Source organism: Meriones unguiculatus, assembly GCF_030254825.1.
Source record: "Meriones unguiculatus strain TT.TT164.6M chromosome 13 unlocalized genomic scaffold, Bangor_MerUng_6.1 Chr13_unordered_Scaffold_28, whole genome shotgun sequence".
Lineage (NCBI taxonomy): Eukaryota > Metazoa > Chordata > Mammalia > Rodentia > Muridae > Meriones > Meriones unguiculatus.
Genome location: NW_026843644.1, coordinates 15,105,135 through 15,126,406, shown reverse-complemented (window position 1 = coordinate 15,126,406; position 21,272 = coordinate 15,105,135). Strand labels below are relative to the sequence as shown.

Genomic DNA, 21,272 nt, shown 5'->3' with positions numbered 1-21,272 from the left:
TCTAAACTAAGCACACACATCATAAATGTGTTCCCTGTCATGACTTAAATTGACTATGAGCAGCTTGCCCCCTCTTTTTGTCCTGTATAATTCTGAATTTGGTGCCAGACGTCCAGCAGGAGGTCTGAATGCAAAAGCTGAGTTGAAAACCCTGAACCCAGGTGTCGTGCATAAGGCTGAGTCACTAGTGTTTACTTTCTTGGTCAAAATCCCATGTCAAAGTATGATTGAAGTCTTCTTCTCCAGTCCCCCTCCATGTCCCTCCTCTAGTCCACTGATAAGGGACATCCTCCTCCTCTACTATCTTACTCTAGCTTATCCGGTCTCATCAAAACTCTTGGGATCTACTTTCCTTGTTGCTTAGTTTAAGCCACCTTGACTGGTAGAAGTGATCAAAGAGCTATCAAAGTGATCAAAGCATGACTGTCCCTGCTCCCCTTCCTAGGAAAAATCAAATGTTGAAACTACTTTCACAACAGCAATCCAAAACAAACAAGCTGTTTTTGGATGACCGACTATTTTGTCTCAGACTCTGGTGCTCTCCAAAGTCACTGTGGACCATGATGAAATCATACAGATTGTTGAAGAAAGAACCAAACATGTTTTTCACCCACATGGAGGAATCAGGTGCAGAGTTTCAGGGCTATGGGATTCCAAGAATACATGGATGAGAGAAACAGAACAATAAAAAGACAGCAAATTCAAAGCAAGTCTGGCTACAGTGACAGAAATATCTCAGCACTGTGACCCTCAGTTGTCTGGACTTTGTTACAGTAAAGTGCGCTAGCCTGTCATGAGAGCTTTTGGGTAGGCACAGACTGAGAGCCTGAAGCAACAGTAGGAAGTAACTGTAGCATACAAAGTCTTCTCTGACACTGTTGAGTCTGAACCTCTTCTAGGAGCTAAGCCAACAATCTCATTGAATCAATCTCAATGCAGGGGACTGTCTCTGTGTAGTGAAGAGCCTGACATGTATTTGCTTTTGGTTTGCCTCATCCTCTTCCTGCAACCTGTGTATAACATGAGGATGCCTCTGCTCGGTTGTGGTTATTACTGGGAGCCCAACACCTACATGGAGGCCGATGTTAACCTTGCTACATTTATCCCCATTTCCATCCCACTTGATCTACCCCAAAATGTCCGGAATCCTTTTGACAGAGAACCAAGTGAACTATGGAATGCTGATCTGTGAGTACTCGCTTGAATGTGCTATGATTGTTCTGAATAAAAGATAGTACATGTCCTACTAAACACATGTAAGTCCATTGAGAATAATGAACTAGATACAGAACAATTTGAAAAACAGTTTCACATTTTTTCCTGCTTCATTGTTCATTTGCAAACATTTCCACTTTTCTTTGTTATGTTTCTAGTCAGAAATAAATCAGGAATAGAAAAAAAAAACAACTTTTGTGTCCGCTCCATGGTGTGATTCCATGGTCAGACTTACATATTTTTAACACAGTGACTCTAATATGTCAAGATAAGTTTCTATTCTTCTCATGTCTATTGGGCCATCTAAATGTCTTATGATTGCATATCTATTTCTTTCCAGAGACTTGGAACATTTCTGCTAACGTGAACTTGAATATCCCTATGTCCTCAGTACAAATTTTAGTATCTGTGATTTCACATGCTCTGGCTTTAGTATCTTAAAAGTATCTCAGAGTTTATACACTGTGGTCATACTTACGACTTATTTATTTATCACTGATATTGTAATAAAGTGTTCTGAAATTCATGTCTTTCATATTCTGTCTTCTGTTTATTTAGCTCTGCTGGACACCCAGTTTTCTGTGATTTGATTTTAAACTTTATGATTTTCATTTCCAAGCTTTCTATCTGTCTTTCTCCTCCTTTTGAATCTCAATTTTATCCTAGGATTTGTCTTATATGGTAATGAGCCTTTCCTGTGTATTGCTGTTTATTCTATTCCTCATCGAAGTTCTCTTGGAGACTGTTGATTCTTGTCTCAATGCCCAGTTGAATTAACTGTTTGTTTCTGTCTTCTCTGTTCTTCATCTCTTTACTTTCTGAAGTATTCACCTGCTACTTTATCTCTCTGAGAAACTGTGAGTTAGGTTGTTGGTTATTTATGGTTATTTATACTGTGGAGGAGTATTAGGCTTTTTCATATTCCTGTTTTTCAGTTGATGTTATAATTGGTACATGTGTTCATTTGAACATCAATTTTGGGAGTAGGATGATCCTTTGATGAAAAGAACTTCTTGAAACCTCAATACATATTTACTCTCTGAGCAGGAAAAACAAACACAAGTTTGTGGTCCTGGCAGTTGTATTGTTAAGGAGTACTTAGACAGAAAATCACACACACACCAGGATTCCTAATTAATTTTAGAAGTAAAAAACTCTTAGGAATGCTTTCACAAGATAGATAAACCATAGTTCAATAGCTCACTGCAACTGGAGAGAAGGAATCCAAACACAAGAGGAAGGAAAAGGCAATCCTCAGATATAGACAAAAGACAGAAAAGACTAAATTGTTAATTGAAAGATGTTTTCATCTAGATTCTGTTTGACTTGTGATAGGTGGATCAAGTCTCAATTCCTTGAAGTAGTTTTTAAAGTTTACATAAAGATATAAAAGTTTTAAATATATTAACATGTGCACAATCTATAATCTATTCTGAAATCCTCACTGTAGGAAAAGCAAGTGTCTGTAAACACCTGGAGTACACTCATGCTTTACAGCTAAAGCTTGGGCGCGCACACACACACACACACACACACACACCATGGTTCTGGGCTGATAAATGAACAGCCTTTCCTCTCTCTGAATGTGTAATGGCAGATATGATTTCAGCACAATGAGAAGCATTGAAGTATATCTTCATCAGGAATGAAAGGACACTTACATTTACAACTTGCAGTTACATACCTTAAATCACCTCCTTAGACATTCAAAATTTACATCAACTTTAAAGTGTTTTTTCCCCTATCCAGGCATTTACCAGGAGACAAAGTTGTCTGATTGCTGGGAGAAATGATTGACAAGCAAGTTCTTTTAAATGAAAGAACCAAAAGAGCAAACTGTTAGGTATTAGTAGCTCTAGTTTGAATTTCATTAAATCTAATTTTGTGAGATTAGATATTATAGTGTAGTAAATTCTACAGTTACCAGGTTCTGGAAAAAAAAGCACCTTGCCTTTTTCAGCAAGGAAACTGGTAACTGTAGAAAAGAACAAAGACTGACTTTCACGTATGATATGGACGGACCATGCAGCTGAACCCTGTTCAGAGGAGCTGCCTAAGGTTTCTTACCTCTACTAAATTTCTATAGTGACAACTTGCTGTCAACACATCAAGACATCTGAGAGGTATGACCTTGAGCAGGCGGTATAATCTGAATTTCCTCTATTTCTGTCAAAATGACAGAGACTTAATATTATACCTGGGTAAACTGTCTAGGATCATCCATAACAATCTCTGCTCCTTTGGAATGAGCAGACTTTGACAGTCTTTTGATATCAAACAAAACAGCATTAAGGCTTCAGCTGCCACACAGGGCATCACCAGTCTCCAAACACCAGACTCATGAGGACTGAGAGTTTTTTTTTTTTTTAATGGAGAAGGAACTTGGCAAAATTAACCTGCCTTGGCCAATCAGAGTATGGCTTTTAACTTAACAATGTCCATAGGTTGGGCAAGGATGTATTGGTGGGAGAAGCTTGTGGTTCAGTTGTCATCATTACCGCAGTTGAAATACAATCAAAGAAAGGCCATTTCTGGCTATCTTATTTGTGGATAGGCATAGCTACTGACTCCAGAAATCTGTCAGAGAAAGCCTTTTTTTATTAAATTCCTTAATTCCATATTTAGCAGAACCCTCTGAGGGATTTGATGAAGATTGTCTAATTTATTATCATATTTTTCACTTGAATATTTTTATTAATTAAATCAATTTACATCTTAGTCATATGATGCACCTTCTTTACTCACAATCCCACCATCTTTCCCACATCCCTCTCCCCTATTCTGCCCCATAACTACACACTATAGCTCCTGGAGTCTTATGATAACTGAGTTCGTCACACTCCCCTGTGGTCTGTTAGGGCAGTACAATCAGGGGAAAGTGATCAACAAGCAGAAAACATAGTCCATGTCAGAGTTATATCCCTCTATCTTAACTACTGGGTCCACATGAAGCGTAATCATCCCTTCAGCTACTTACATGTAGAGGACCTAAGTCCAAAACCTTGCATTGTCCTTGGTGGGTGCTTCAGATTCTGTAGAACCCTCTGGGCCCTGTATGATTGGTCCTGCTGATCTTCATGTGGAGTTCCTGTCACACATATATAAATGAATAAGTATATAGGTAAAACCAACTGAATACATTGCTTAGTCTTTAGTATTACATTTATGTGATTGAAAAAAAAATCAGCCTTTAGCTCAAATGGAAAAAAGAGATAATTTATTGTTGAATAAATCTGAGAGTCTCTGAATACAATTAAGGTCATCGCTAATCCCATGTTACAATGTGAAGCACCATCATGCATTTTTCATAATAACTGAATAAAGAAAGCTATAAATCCAGTACATCACTGGAAACATCAGAGAGGCGGTTAGCAGGAAGATGAAGAAAGTTATCATACAGGCCCAAGATGCTATATGATGTCATTCTTGTCTTTTAGATTGGCAGAAGCCAGTGGTGTGCTGGGTTACTACATTCCAAAATGATTTTATTAATTATCTATAAGAGATCATCTCAACAGAAAAGGTGCCCAAGAAATGACTACTCAGGGTGTGTCAGGTATCCTGGACTATGGTCATGAGGCCCTAAAACTACTACATTCCAATCTTTCCATATTATTAAACTTTCTATAGCCAGTCTTTGCAGACACAGCTCTTTCCAGGAGTTCTCATTGATACATGTATACATTCATACAGTTCAATATTTAGTATGGGATAATCCCTGGGAAAGACTGATTTTCTTTCTCTCAGTTGTTCCTAATTTCCCGGTGTTGACCAATAGATGCCTTCTCAACATAGCATCTAGACATATATCTCAGATTAACATATTATATCCAAAAGGCATTTCTTCCTGGTGATGATAGGCAGAATCATTCTTTCAGTAGAATCTAGTGGCCCTCAGGCTCGTGATTTCTGTTAAGCTAACTCTGTAAGTGTCACCCAGACTCTTATCTACCACAGGTTTTGAAAGAAGCTTCTTAGGACCCATCTTTAACCACTGAAGCCCATGAGTGAGAAAGTTCAGCCCACGTACTGAACAGTTATCATTCCTCCCCTTGAGAGCACTTTTGTGCTGTCTTAATATACTTGGGGTTTTCCTCTCTTTTATATGGTAGTATAACTTACTTTTTTTCTTTCACTGCCTTACTTAGGAAACTCTACTTCTTCATTTAATCTGCAAGCTTCATGAAACACCTTTTCTTTAGTTACTATTTTTTTTTTACATTTTTGTAAAGATTAATTTTTACATTAGGTTTACAGTGTTTTGACTACATGTTTGTGTATGTACCACTTGTGTGCATGGTTCCTTCACAGGCCACTGGAAGACACCCTAGAATTGGTGGTACATATTATTGAAACCTAAAGCTAGCTACTAGGACTTGAATCAGGTTCCTCCACAAGATCAGTAAGTAGTCATAACATATCAGTCATTTCTCAAGGCCCTAGAACACTATTTTACACAGGTTTATTTATTTTTATTTCATGCCTTGAGTGCTTACCTTCTTGTATATGTGTGAATTCCCAGATGTGCTGGTGCCCAAAGATGCCAGAGCTACACATGGTTCGAAGGCTACCCAATGGGCACTGATAACTAATATTAGCTTTTATTCAAAGGAATCGTTGTGCCTAAATGCCTGGACATCTACCTATCCCCCAAAGAGACACTTTAACAGTAGGAGTGCATACAAACAAACTTGTTACAATTTTTAAGTGAGTGTGAAATAAAATCATTTCAAAATAAAAGGACATGTAACTGTTATCTATATTCCTAGTGAACACATTAGTAACTCTTCCATATCCTGATGCTTCTATGAACAGAAAGATTATCAGCACCTATATATTTAGCAGTCATTTAACTCAGACAAGTGACAATGCACAGAAATAAAAAAATATTACTAGATGCAGTTTAATTTCTGAGGTTTTAGGAGCCATTCCATGATGTTCCTAAGTTGTCCAGGGCTTATTCACAAAAGCTTCAAATGTCACAGGAAATGTCATGGCGTAAGACCTCGAAGTTTCTGAATTTGATAAAGAATTTCTGAAAAGAAAATGACTGACTATACTCATCACTTTATCCCTATGTGTTTAGAACAAAATGGAAAAACTATCAAATTTTGCTGACTGTATACTTTGCCATTGAGGAGATCAATAAGGACAAACAATTGCTTCCTAATATAACCATGGGTTTCCATGTCTACAATTCCTTTAATTCCAACAAAAGAACACTGGAGGGCCCTCTGATGTTCTTGTCTGGAAGGAGTGATTATATCCCTAGTTACAAATGCAAAACAAAGCAGAAAGCTCTAGGAATCATTTCAGGAACCAGGCCGGAATTTTCTGCTGCTATTGGAACACTTTTGGAGCTCTACAAAGTCCCACAAGTAAGTTAGGAAAGTATTTTTGTTCACAGTCACATAGAAACCTGACCAAAAGAAAACAAACAATTGTTTACTTTTGCAGATTTTAAAAGCAGTGAATGAATTACCTTAGTATGGCAATGATTAGTAGGGGAAAGAGTGTGGTGAAAAGCATGAGCAGTACATTCTGATAATTTCGAAGCAGATAACTTAATAGTATTCATGATTCTATCTCTAAATGCTGGCAAGAAGTTCTGTGAATACTGAGGCTGTATTTGCTCACAAGTCAAATTCTACAACACCTAAGTGCCAAATCTAGCATATAAACATCTGATAATACATTGAATGGTCAATATCTGACATAAGAAAATACAAAGTACAGGACATGTTATTAAATTTGCAACAATCCTCCAGTGAAAAATTTTCAAGGAATTTTTATGATATCATTCAGGATAATACACCTCAGAGAGCAAAGAATATCTACATAGGTATACTCCCACTACTGAGTATTTCCAGCCTATACTGAAGCAAAGCATCCATCAGAAGGCATTAGTATAAACAGAGAAAACATTGGGTGAGCGTAAGGGTAGGAAATAATCAAGATCACAAACCCCACAGTGTGGCTCTGATTGTTATCACTTAGTTAAAGAATACATATTTGAAGAATGAACCCATTTCCTCTCTTAGGGTGATGTCCCCAAATATATAGAACATCAAAATCATTTTTTTTTCTTTTGCTTCTTCAGGTCACATATGGACCTTTTAATGCTGAGCTAAGTGACAAAGTTATATTCCCATCCCTTTATCAGATGTCTCCTAAAGAGAGAGGCCTAACCCATGGAATTATCTCTTTATTACTATACTTTGGCTGGAACTGGGTGGGGCTTTTTGTGGTTGATGATCTGAATGGAAAAGAGTTTCTCTATCACCTGAAAGCAGAGATGGCAACAGAAGATATCTGTGTGGCTTTTACACAAAAAATCCCTGCTTATTGGAAGCTAGGGTTAAAATATGTTGCTGATTTGGTGGACCTGAACCAACATACGCAAGTGAATGTGCAGGTATTCTATGGTGATATAGATGCCTTGCTAATATTCTGCCTTGATAATAGAATATTTTTAGCCAGAGGGAAAGTGTGGTTCATGGCAAAGCAACACTTAATACATTTAGATTCTGCAGCAGATGAGTATTATTTAATATACTTTTTCAGAGGAAGTGTATCATTTTCAAAGAAAAGAACTATCCCTGGTTTCAAGAACTTTCTTGAGGATCTTACACCCTCCAGATACCAAGGAGATTTTTATTTCTCTAAATTCTGGATTGATAATTTTCTTTGTTCACTTCCTTCTTTACCATGTAAATCTCTTAATCCCTGCCCAGCGAATATTTCCCTAAAGATTAATCACAAAAAAATTGATCTGATGACCATTTCTGAGTCTAGCTATTCCATATGGAATGCAGTGTATTCCATGGCCCATGCCCTCCATAAAGTGCTGTTGAACCAAACTGAAATGGGATCTACAGAAGACAGAAACACAGACTGGCTTTTACCATTGCAGGTAAGCCTCACTCATATGCAAGGGAAGCTCAGGATCTAACATTATCACTAAGTAATTACTGTGGTCAAGCCATTAAAACATTTTCATCTTATAATTAAAAGTATAAGTCAAAATGGAAAGGCTTCTGTCATGGTGTATGTGTATATGTCTGTAATTATCTTATATGATTTTGGGACTGAAAGCACTGACTTGAAGACAGTAAGTTTGACTGTCTTTTAACAAATGCTTTCATAGTGTGAGATGAAATTCTGTAACATACAAATGTAATCCATGTAAAGATAAAGCAAGTTTAATATTAAAATTTATGTGCTTTCATGGAATATGTCAAGTTCCATGAGGTATAGACATAGTGACCACATCCAAAGCTGCTTTTTCACATAAAATGAAATTTAGGTTAATAACACAAGACCATAAGAAGAACCTTCGTGGAAAATAAATTGCCTATTCTAGAGTCATGAGTAACTGAAAAGTAATTGCTTGTACAATTTTTTTATTCTTAATTGCTTAAAATGAAGTTAAAACCTAACAGTGCTTCCATCTTAAATGTTAGAGCATAAACCAGTTAATAAGCTAAGACTATATCTCCATGCATTAGAGATAAATGTATGTGTTTGGGTTTTAAACCAACAAGATATAAACAGGAATCATCCACACACATACGAGCCTTGATGATCACCTTCAAATAGGGTATCATAAAGAAGACTGTTGATCAAGTAAATTTAACTTTAAATTCTATCAAAGACAGATGAACAAAAAATAAATTCTGAATGTATAGTGTACGATGTAATCTTGAGTATTATGGAAAACAATAATATTTAACATAGACATTGTCACTGTTTCTGAACAAGATCTACCAGAGATGTGATATTAGGTAAGTTTGTATAACCCTTCTCTAGATAACAGAGTACCTAAGCAACAGTTCTATAATATAAGTAGGAATTAGGTAACATAATATTGAATATCATAAGTTGAAGTATTAACCTGTTTAATTTGTTAAATATGGAATTAAATCATTCTGGGGGCATGATTCAGCATTTAAAAGCATGTGATTCTCATACAAGGTCCCTGAGTTTGGTTGTCAGCACACATATGGTGGCTCACAACTGTCTTTAATTTCAGCTCCATGGAATCTAACACACTCTTTTGCTTTCTGCAGGCATCAGATATGCACTTTGTGTATATATATACATTCTTGTAGGCAATAAACAAAAACAAAAATAGCACATATGTAGGGGGCCTGAACTGTCTTAGTGTTCAGAAGTACTTCATGCTCTTGAAAAGACCCACAATTCCTATTATCTAGATAGAAGCTTTCAACTATCTGTAACTCCACTTCTGGGGTTCCAGCACCTTCTTCTGGCCTCCAGAGGCACCAGACACATTTGTAGGGCATATTGTACCACATAGTGTTCATATCAAAGCTGAAAGTCAAATGTTGTAACAGAAAACAAATCAAAGAAAAATGAAGGCAGGTAATGGGTCTCTTTTCAGTTTCCTGAATTATAACTGACATAAACTTTGTACAGATTTAATGTACATTTTAAATGAATCTGGAGTTTTGCATAAACTCTTAATAATATTATCTCATTGTAATCTTATATATATGTATACCAATTTTCCTAATTGAAATACACACATATTAATTGTGTGGCATCAGAAAGGACATATCTTAATAAATATGAATCCATTGATTTTCTCCAAAAAAATTTATATTTTCTAATTAGAAATATTTTGCTGGTGCTGGGGAAAGTTACAGGGCCTTGTTCTCTCTACGAACATGCTCCACATTTTCCATACCTTAGATACATTTCTCCTTGTGTTCAGTAGCTCTTATATTACTTTCATGGGGAGAACTGTTCATCTCACTAAAACAAGCTTGGGGGGACACCTAAACAAACTAAGCCTCTTAAAAAACAAAGCCATGTTAGAGAGAGAGAGAGAGAAAGAGAGAGAGAGAGAGAGAGAATGGATTTCTCTTAAAGGTCATCAAACTGTATTTGTATGGGCCACTCATATCAAATGATGTCTCTCTTCAGCTGCATCCATTTCTGAGTAAAATTAAAGTGACAAATGCTGCTGGAGATGAAATAAGCTTCGATGAGAACAAGAAAATTATGGAAACGTATGATATACAAAATTTTGTGGAACATACTCAGCACATTTCATTACTAGTTAAAGTGGGAGAGTTTGTTTTCAAGAGTCCACAAGATCAAGGCTTTTTCATCAATGAAGTTCTGATTAAATGGCCAAGCAACTTCAATCAGGTCTGGAAGTTTTCAATATTTAATTTGTAGAGAATATTTGTAAAGGATTACTAAAATTAATTGTGTGATGTCTTTTAGATATTTTTAAATAAATGTTTTTAAATTTCAGTTCACTTTCTTTACATCCCCCAAAATGGTTTCTCTTGCCTCACCTCTCAGCTTCCCCTCTCCTCCTTTTCCTCTCTCCTACTCTCTTTCCCCCAGAAAAAAAAAAGATCTCCCCTCCCACCATATCAACCCTCTCCAACACATCAAGTCACATCATAACTGACCATATCTCATCCACTGAGGCCAGTTCAAGCCAGCCTGCCAGGGGAAAGTGCTCCAAAATGAGGCAATAGAGTTCATGTTTGAAACAGCCTCCACCCCTCCAACTACATTTTCCAGGCTACAAATATGAAGAACAAACTACTCATTGGCCAACTATGTGCAGAGGGCCAATGCCCAGACCATACATGCTCCTTAGTTGATGTATCAGTCTCTGTAAACACCCATGATTCTTAGTTAGTTGTCTCTGTTAGTCTTATTTTGGAGTTCCTGTCCCTTCCAGGGCCTTCCAACACTTCCACAAAATGGATAGAACTCCACCCCATGCTTGTCCCAGTATCATCAACCAACTACAGGGTGGAGCCTCCCAGAAACCTGTTCTGTAAGACTCTCTACTGTTGTGGTGTGTCTCAGGTTGGGTCAATTATTATTTGGAGTTTTCCCTCAATTTTTATTCCTGCACTTCCTGTAGGCAGGGTAAGTTTTGGATCAAAGGTTTTGTTAATGGGTTGATTTCCCCTCACTCCACTAGTCCTGCCTGGCCAAAAGGTGGTCACTTCAGGCTTCACGTCTCTCCGTGTTAGGGGTCTCAGTTATAGGAACACCCACATCCTCCCACCGACCTCCATCTTGACAAATATATTACCTTAGTTTCCCTTCTTGTTCCCAGCCCTAGAACCTCCCACTGACATTGTCCCTACATCTAATCCCAACTCTTGTTTCTCTCCCAATTACATCTCTTATCCAGTCCCTCCTCTTTATCCACTTCTGCTGTCTAATCTATGTCCCCTTCTGAATGACATTCCAACACTCTCCCTTAGACCTTCCTTCTTACTTATCTTCTTCGTGTCTGTGGATTGTTGCCGGAGCCCGCCAGCAGAGTTGAACGGTTCTTGAGTTGGGAGTGAGGATTAAAATTAAAAAACTAACACACAACACACATGGGCCTTTTCCAAGAGGCTCCAGTGGAGATATTAGACTCGACCAGCCAGCAGCCTGACTTTATTGCAGAGAGCTTTTAAGCCAGAGTAAAAACAGCTCAGAAAAATGGGTTAAATTTATGAGGTGAAACAATAGGTGTGATTTTGAAAAGCTCTCCCACCTGCTGTCACAAACAAAGGGAGATGGACTTGCAAATTCTTCCCTGGCTTCAGTGAAGGCCTGGTAAAAGCAGTCTTCCTGTTGAGATTTAAATATCAAAGCAGCTACCAGAGCAATGGCTTCCAACAGATCGTGGTAGGTTTATCCTGTACTATAGGTCTAATATCCTCTTGTAAGTGAATATATACCACATGTGTCTTTCTGCTTCTGGATTACCTCACTCAGGATGATCTTTTCTAGTTCCCACCATTTGCCTGCAAATTTCATGATTTCCTTGTTTTTAACAGCTGTGTACAGTTCCATCGTGTAAATGTAGCACAATCTCTTTACCCACTCTTTGGCTGAGGGACATCTAAATTGTTTCCAGTTTCTGGTTATTAAAAATATACCCTGTATAAACATAGCTGAGCAAATGTCCTTGTTGTATGGTAGAACATATTTTGGGTAAATGCCCAGGAGTGGTATATCAGGGTCTTGAGGTAGAACTATTCCCAGTTTTCTGAGAAATTGCCCGCTTGATTTCCAGAGAGGTGTGTAAATTTCCACACCCATCAGCAACGCAGGAGTGTTCCCCTTTCTCCACATCCTTGCCAGCATGTGTTATCACATGAGTTTTTGATCTTAGCCATTCTGACAGGAGTAAAATTGAATCTTAAAGTCATTTTGATTTGCAATTCTCTGATGGGTAAAGACATTGAGAATTTAAGTGCTCCTCAGCCATTTGTGATTCCTGCTGTGAATTCTCAGTTTACCTTTGTACCTCATGTTTTAATTGGATTATTTGATATGCTGATGTTTGATTTCTTAAGTTCATTGTGTATTTTGGATATCAGCCCTCTCTGTGATGTAGGGTTGGTAAAGATCTTTTCCCAATCTGTAAGCTGCTGTTTTGTTCTTTGATTTCTTTGGTTTACAGAAGCTTTATAGTTTCATGAGATCCCACTTATTAATTGTTGATCTCAGAGCTTGTTCTATTGTCATTCTATTGTCTGCTATGCTAATGAGTTCCAGGCTTTTCCTCCATTTTATCTTCTAATAGATTTAGAGTCTGGTTTTACTTCAATGTCTTTGATCCACTTGGACTTGAGTATGTGCAGGATGATACATACAGGTCTATTTGCATTTTCTACATGCAGACATCTAGTTAGACCTTCAATTTGGTTCGGCTGATCAACCTGTCTGTTTCTCTGCCAATACCATGCAGGTTTTATTTCTATTACTATGTAGTATAGCTTGAATCAGGAATGTTGATACTGCCAGAAGTTTTTATTATACAGAATGTTTTTGGCTATCCTGGGTCTTTTATTTTTCCATATGAAGTTAATGGTTGAACTTTCCAGGTCTGTAAAGAACTGTGTTGGAATTTAATGGGAATTGCATTTAATCTGAGGATGGCTTTTGGCAGGATGACCATTTTTAGTATGTTAATCCTAACAATCTATGATCATGGGAGTTCTTTCCATCTTCCAAAATCTTCAGTTTATTATTTCAAAGACTTGAAGTTCTTGTCATACAGGTCTTTCAATTGCTTGGTTGGTGTTATCCCAAGATATTTTATAGTATTTGTGGCTCTTTGTGAAGTGTGTGTGTGTGTTCACCTACTTTCTTTCTCAGCCTTATTGTTGCTTGTGTACAGAAAGTCTATTGAATTTTTTGAAATAATTTTATATCCAGACACTTCACTGAAATTGTTTAGTAGCAGTAGGAGTTCACTGGTAGAATCTTGGGGGTCACTTATCATCTTCAAAGAATGATACTTTCAGTTCTTCTCTTCTTGTTTTATATCCCTTTGATCTCTTGTTTTATCACTCTAGGTAGAAATTGAAGCACTGTATTGAAGAGATATGGTTCAATTGGCAGCCTGGTCTTGTCCCTAATTTTAGCAGGAATGCTTGAAGTTTTTGTGCATTTAACTTGATGTTGGTTATTGGCTTGCTGTATATTGCCTTTATTGTGTTTAGGTATGTGTCTTGCCTCCCTGATTGTATGATATCTCTTTGAAAATTTAAAATTATTATTATATTCTATATTCTTAGCTCTATTGTGATTGTGAGCTTGTGTGTGACTGAGCACATGTACTTGTTAGGGCCACACTCAACACTGGTTATCTTCCTCTGTTGCTCTCCCTTTTATTTTTAAACCGGTTATCTCTCTGAAACCTATGCTTATGGTCTTGCTGTATTCAGTGGAAAGCATATCCTTGAATTTCTCACTGTCTTCATGACCACAAAATTTCTATTACAGGAATATATTCTACACCCAACTTTTCTTTCAATCCCTTCAGGATGATCAGTTCAGGTATTCATGTTCATGTGACAAGAATGTTAAATGCTAAATCATCTCTTCAGTCCAATTTGATTATTTTCAGAAATAAACCACTACTTAACTACTTCCTGCAGATTCAATTAGATGAAGTAAATTCAAATGTGTGTTCATTCATGCTGCAGTTAATGAATGAGTGTTCATGGTTATATAGGTGTGTAGGTGTGTGGTTTATGTGTACATACACATGCATACAAATGTATGTACATATTGACATATTTATTATACATGCATGATCATGCTCAAGCGTCCTTCCATTTATACAACTCATACTCAAGCATCTCAATAATTTTGCACATTTGTGAATTACCGTGAACAGAAAATAAACTATGGATTTTGATAGAACACTTTTCTGTAACAAATGTATATGAGCTGCCAGATATGTGTGCCAGGAACTGAACTTATATTTCTCTGCAAGAAAAGTATGAGCTCTTAACTGCTGAGCCAGTTATCCAGAAGGATATTCCTGTTAATATATTAAAATTTATGAGATAGAAAATGAATCCAAATAAAGGCAAAAAAGAGGTCTAAGAATAGATAGAAATGTTTGTTCCTGTCCTACACAATTTTTAACATATAACAAACTAAAGTTGTGCTAGTTTAGTAGTTAATGTGATTAACTAATGTGCAACTGGTGAAAATCCTATGTAACAGTGTAACTAATATTTAAAAAGAAAGAAGTATTCCTAGCATTGGGAATTAAAGGTAAAAGTCACAGTAATAGATCATAATTCACCAATGGCCAAACCATCTTTCATGAGAAAAGTAAACTTCCTTTTGCAGCTGAATCAGAGTGCATGGGTATTACTACATGATTGGAAATGTAAAGGTAGAAATAGATGAGGAAAGATGGACTGGGTTTCTGTCTGACAATCCAACTGTTTCATAATTCATATGAAAAATGAGTTCTGGCTTGCTGCCTCACAGGAGAAAATATATGGACATTGTACACATTTCACAAAGGCTAGGAAGAAGTGAGTCACAGATTAGTCACCATAAAAGGATGTTGAACATTTAGCATTGGAAAGTGTGCTAACTTCAAATTTCCATTCTACACTCTTGTATTAAACACTCTGATTTCCTCATAAACACATAGAATTTCCATAAGATATATGAATTTAAGTTATTTAGCCTAAATTATTTTAAATTAATGTACAATATTACTACCAGTTTTTCTGTGTTTCCCTCAGACTCCTCAATCTGTATGTTCACAGAGCTGTGGTCCAGGATTCTTGAAAGTTCCACAAGAAGAGAGACCTATCTGCTGTTTTTCTTGTGTATTTTGTCCAGAGCAGCACATTTCCAACCAGACAGGTATAAAAATAATATCTTTTCTCAAAGATATATATTATATGTTATATGTTAATATCTTACATGCTTGGGAATGTAGAATCAGAAAGCTAAGAAGTGACCATGGTATCATAATGTAGTGCTCTTCTCTATGTCTCTTTCACTCATCCCTGAATCCATTAGTAACCACTGCTGATTCCACACGATGTGTGAAGGTTTGAGTGGCAGTTCTCTTGCTATTGTGTCAAAATCAACCTACTTAAAAATTCTTCCTTTTGGTTCATGAAATGGCCATCTCAACTCTTCCAGTGATACTTGCTTTAGGCTACCCATTGAATGTGAGATATCCAGTTGTTCAAGATTGAATTATATTTCTGTAATAAACAAATGTAATGATCAGTGCCTGAAAGTAACTCCGGGAAAAGTAGATGTGTAATTGTTTCCTCAATACACAAGAAATGGAACTGCATTTAAAACACTTAAAAGTTGACATTTCAAGTACCAACAATAGCAGAAAAAGCCAGTCTTCATAAATGAAAGTATGGCTGCCTGTTTAAGGTTATTGTCATCCATGTGATAACATATACATGTAACATCACATGGAATGAGCAATTAGTATTTATGAATAAAAAGACAAAGACACAAATACAACATTTAATGAGAAAGAGTCCATGAATTTGAGAGACACTAAATATAAGGTGGGTCCAGGAGAAGGTCTGGAAAGAAGAACAAAGAGGTATAGTGAGGTAAAAGTGTTATTTTAAAAATGAAAAATTTTATTAAAAAAATAAAAAGTCATAAGGAAGAAGCATTATTATAATGATGAGAATCTATTATTATTTATTAAACTAAAAAAGGCCAACCCTTAGGCAATTTTATAAGGCTTGTCTATGCTGTTGATTTTCTCAAAGAAATCAAAAAATGGTTTTGTTGGCTCTTTGAATCATTTTGGTTTTAGTATATTGATTTTAGCACTGAGTTTGATTATTTCCAGCCATCTACTCCTCTTCAGTGTGTCTATATCTTTTTTATTTACTTAGGGGAGATAGGCCTATTTAATTTATTTACTTGATCTTGATTTCACTTTGGCAAGTGGAATCTATCAAGAAAATTGTGCATTCTATATAAAGTTTTTGTAAAGTATAGGCTTTTGAAGTACCACTTAAAGATTCTTTTTTATTTCCTTTGTGTCTGTCCTTATGTCCCCTTTTCATTTTCAACTTTGTTCATTTCAGTACTGTCTTTCTGCCTTTTGTTACTTTGTTTCAGGGCTTGTCTATGCTGTTGATTCTCTCAAAGAAGTAAAAAAATGGTTTTGTTGGCTCTTTTAATCACTTTGGTTTTAGTATATTGATTTTAGCACTGAGTTTGATTATTTCCAGCCATCTACTCCTCTTCAGTGTGTCTATATCTTTTTTGTTGTTTTGTTTCTAGGTCTTTCAGGTGTGACCTTAGATTGCTTGTATGAGATGTCTCAAATTTCCTTAAGAAGCACCGAGTGCTATCAACTTTCTTGTAAGCACTGCTTTCATTGTGTCCCATACGTTTGGGCATGTTGTGTCTTCATTTTCATTGAATTATAGAAAATCTTTGATTACTTTATTTCTTTGATTGCCCTGACCCTCAGGGCTTCAATGGGGTTCCTAAGGTGGATAGATTGGAAGGAATGGGGGGAAAAGGAACAAGAGAAGCAAGAAATGAAAGCCAAGTCTGTTCATCTGATCAAGGCTTCTGTTTATTAAAAATTTTTACCCAACTTATATAGGGAGAAGGCAGGAAAGGGGGAAGGTTAATCTACTGCTGCAGGAAATAGGAAGAGTGCTTTCATGGGTTAAATATTGTACCTGCAAGATACCATAAGGATGTTCTCTTAAGATATCTTACAGATGCTCTAACAAAGGATGTCCTCACAAGGCACTTCTCTATACAAGTTTCACAGTACAAACACAGACTAATGATTACACGAGTGATTCAGAGTGGGTGTATGATTTTTTTCAATTACATATCCAGCGTTACAAGTTCAGTTGCAATTAAAAAAATACAAAAGGAACAGATATTATTGTTAGCTCAATAACTTTACTTTAAGGAATCCAAAGGATGTCTCCTTAAAAGAAAACACATTTACTATATTACAGCCTGCTTTTAGGCTGGCAGTGTTTGCAGAATGATTGCAGTCTGATTGCAGTCCAGAGATACAGAAAATACATGAACTTGTCTTTTATGAATAGAAAATAATAATAAACAACTCCTTTTACTAAATGTATCATCATCTATGCTATAAATTAGATTTAGTCTATTTTAGTCAATTCTTATTTATTAAATTTTATTTCATCAGGAATGTATGCTCCATTGCCTCATATCTTTAAACAACATTTACAGGGAGTTCTCAGCCTATAATAAAAGAAATATAAATTTTAACACAAATCTCTTGGCTTCTCAGGGTTTGCATATTGTCTTTGTTTACCCTGCACCAATATACTGTTTAGGGGCATATAGCCCAAGAAAACTCCTGAAATGATGGCCTCATCTCTCTATCTGTTTGTCTGTGCTTAATGATCTCCAGGGCCTATAGAAGATTTCCAAACAGTGGACAGATATAGTTAAGTTTAGGCTTTTCATAAAAAAGACTCAAACATAACTTTTGTGTAGGAAAAACAAACAAACAAACAAACAAACAGAAATTGAATCATATTGCAGAAAGTCCCCTGTAATACAACACATGGAAAAAGAGTTAGATATAGAATAACAGTGATCCTAACAATCTGGGATTGTGTCAAGCAACTGTGCTGGCTTCATGACTCTCAACAATTTCAGTGAATATGGCTGTGTCATTCTCCCTTTTTGATTTAATATTTATAGATTTATGGCACTATTATATGACATGTAGGTCATTTTTCAGTCTTCAGAATATTACTGAAAGAACAAGACTGAAAATTAGAACAATTCCCAGGATTATTTTGGAATTAATAATGAAATATTGAGTCCTGTCCTGAGTCAAAGGATGTCAAAGACTATAGAAATTTATTTGCAACTTCCACATCTGAGATAGGTACTAGTTGATCTGAGCAGATAGCTGCTCTTTGTTGATGCAAGTGTTGTATATTTACTGCCAAATCAGAATTGCTCCATAGTCTATGGAGGTCAGATATAACTTATTCCCATGTTACCTTAGAAAAATTATATAGAAGTGGGGTAACAAATATCCATTAAAACTGTGAGTAACAAGAAAATTGAGAAGAACCCACAATGGCACAATGGTGGAATTAATGAAGTATATTTTTATACATGGAAGTGATCAAAGTACTTTGTATTGTATACATACTTAGAAACTCACAGTATATAAAAAAGCATTTGAAGGATTGCTTGACAGTGTTACTGCATCTGAATATGCAGTAATATATATTTCACTGCCCTAGAGAAATTGATAAATTCTTCAGCAGAAAGTTTATTGTTAATTAAAGAAGATAAAGAGTAAAAATGGGAATTATAAAGATTTCCTTCCTTGGCAGTATCAGAAAGCAGAATATGCCAGGCTACACTTATCAATGGAAAGCACTCTCATGAATTAAATGTGCAATGACTAAATAATTGTAAAAGCTTAAATGTTGATTCACTTCCTCCCCTCAGATCAGCAGGTGTGTATCCCTTGCTCAAGTCAAGAGTACCCAAACCCTGAGAGAAACTATTGCCTGCACAAGAGATTGACCTTCTTGTCCTTTGAAGATCCTCTGGGCATGGCTCTAGCCTGCACAGCTCTATGCTTCTCTGTCAGCACAACTGCAATTTTGGGGATCTTTCTTAAACACCGAGAATCACCCATTGTTAAGGCCAATAACCGGACTCTCAGCTACATCCTGCTCATCTCCATCCTCCGCTGTTTCCTCTGCTCTTTTTTCTTCATTGGCCATCCAAACACAACCTCCTGCATACTGCAACAAATAACATTTGCACTTGTGTTTACCTTGGCTATTTCCACCGTTTTGGCAAAAACTATAACTGTAATTCTGGCCTTTAGAGTCATGAAACCAGGGAGAACAATGAGAAGATTCTTTGTCTCAGGTGTCTATAATGCTGTCATTCCCATCTGTGTCCTGATCCAACTTATTCTCTGTGGAGTCTGGCTGGGAACCTCACCTCCCTATATTGACACAGATGCACACTCTGAAAATGCTCAAGTCATCATTTTATGCAACAAGGGCTCAGTAACTGTTTTCTACTGTGTGCTGGCCTACTTAGGGTCCCTGGCCCTAGGCAGTTTCACTGTGGCTTTTCTGGTGAGGAACCTGCCTGACACATTCAATGAGGCCAAGTTCCTGACATTCAGCATGCTGGTGTTCTGCAGTGTCTGGGTCACCTTCATCCCTGTCTACCAGAGCACCAAGGGCAAAGCCATGGTGGCTGTGGAAGTCTTCTCCATCTTGGCCTCCAGTGCAGGACTTCTGGGATGCATCTTTTTCCCTAAGTGCTACATTATTCTCTTAAGACCTGATATGAACTCTTTGAGATGTATTAAAAACAAAAAAATAGCAAATAAAAATTGATCGTTTTGATGTATTAGTTTTCTAATAAACCCATTAGTATACTAAAATTAAATTATTTACATACTTTTAAGTAACCTTTTTCTGAAATGTATATTTAAACAAAAATAAGAGCTCCTCACTTTGTCTCACAATCACAGACATTCTATTTCAGAATAGAAGCTGCTGCTGAAATAATTTTAGTAAGATAGTCATGTTACTTATTAATTTGTGGACAATATTAAAAATGTAATTACATGATAGTAATTTAGATAAACAGTGCATGAACTAAATACTTGTTTTATTTCTTATTTTTGGGAGTATAACAGGGCTTTTGGTGGTATTTGAGATTCTTCTATAGAACAGGCATGAAAATAGATCTCTGGAAAGGGGGAGGGTCTTTTAAACAGTTTAGCCATTCCAAAAATCAGAGTAGAGAATTTTCTAAAAGAAAAAAAAATAAATCTACTACCTGGCCCTGCTCTCCTTTCCTAGATTCAGCACCCCACTCTAGAAATACTTGCTCAGTCACCTTCATTGCTATTGTGTTCACAATAGGTAGGAAATGGAAAATTATAAATATGTTTAACATGATAAATATCATACACATAATTAGTTGTAAGTAGAAAAATTATAATTTAGGTAACCCATATCCAGAAGACAAATATCTCTCATTCTCTATACTGGGGCATCTAGATCCCGTGTTTCAGATGTGAGTATCACCATGTAGAAACAAGAAAAAATGTTGGGCAAGCAATAAAATGGCAGGTACAATTGATCTGATTGGGATAATGTGGGGAAGGTCCCCTAATTATCAAGGTGGATAAATATGAAAGAAGGAAGCATAACAAATAACAGTAAATATTTGTGAAAGGTTTTTAAGCAATCATACTGGGAATTTATTTACATAAAATCCCTATAATACATGTAAGTCCATGCATGAATATGTTACATGTTACAACCTAAATATTTTTAATAATGAACACAGATAAGTATAGTTCACCACTGTCAGAAGAAGCTTTTCTTTGCAACAGCAATCATGATTGAAAAACACAACCAATCACAAGGCAGAATTCTGGAGAACACTCACACCTGATAAATCTACAAAACAATTCCCAGATCTAAGGCTCAGAGATTATGCAGAACAGATGATGAAAAATTATATAAGGCAGAGGATCAGAGTATGTTCTGGTAGTGTGTCTCCTAATAATACCAGAAGCTACACCCATAAGATGAACCAATATTAAAAAAAAAGAAAAAGAAAAAAAGGCTTACCAATGTACCTGCACAAACATGAAGTGAAAAATGGAAAACGCCAATAGGCATGCAAAAGTGGTCCAGGAAGAAACCGTTGTCTTTAATCCTATGTAAAAAAAATATATA

General features: G+C 36.3%; 1 protein-coding gene across 1 annotated transcript; it reads left to right on the top strand.

Moving 5' to 3' along the window:
* Positions 1-15,278: 15,278 nt before the first annotated feature.
* On the top strand, positions 15,279-19,871 carry LOC132650677 (vomeronasal type-2 receptor 116-like; the record flags this gene model as incomplete). Its single annotated transcript, XM_060376020.1, has 2 exons — positions 15,279-15,396; positions 19,000-19,871. Coding segments are annotated over 2 exons (990 nt in total), but the record flags the coding sequence as incomplete, so codon positions are not given.
* Positions 19,872-21,272: the final 1,401 nt, after the last annotated feature.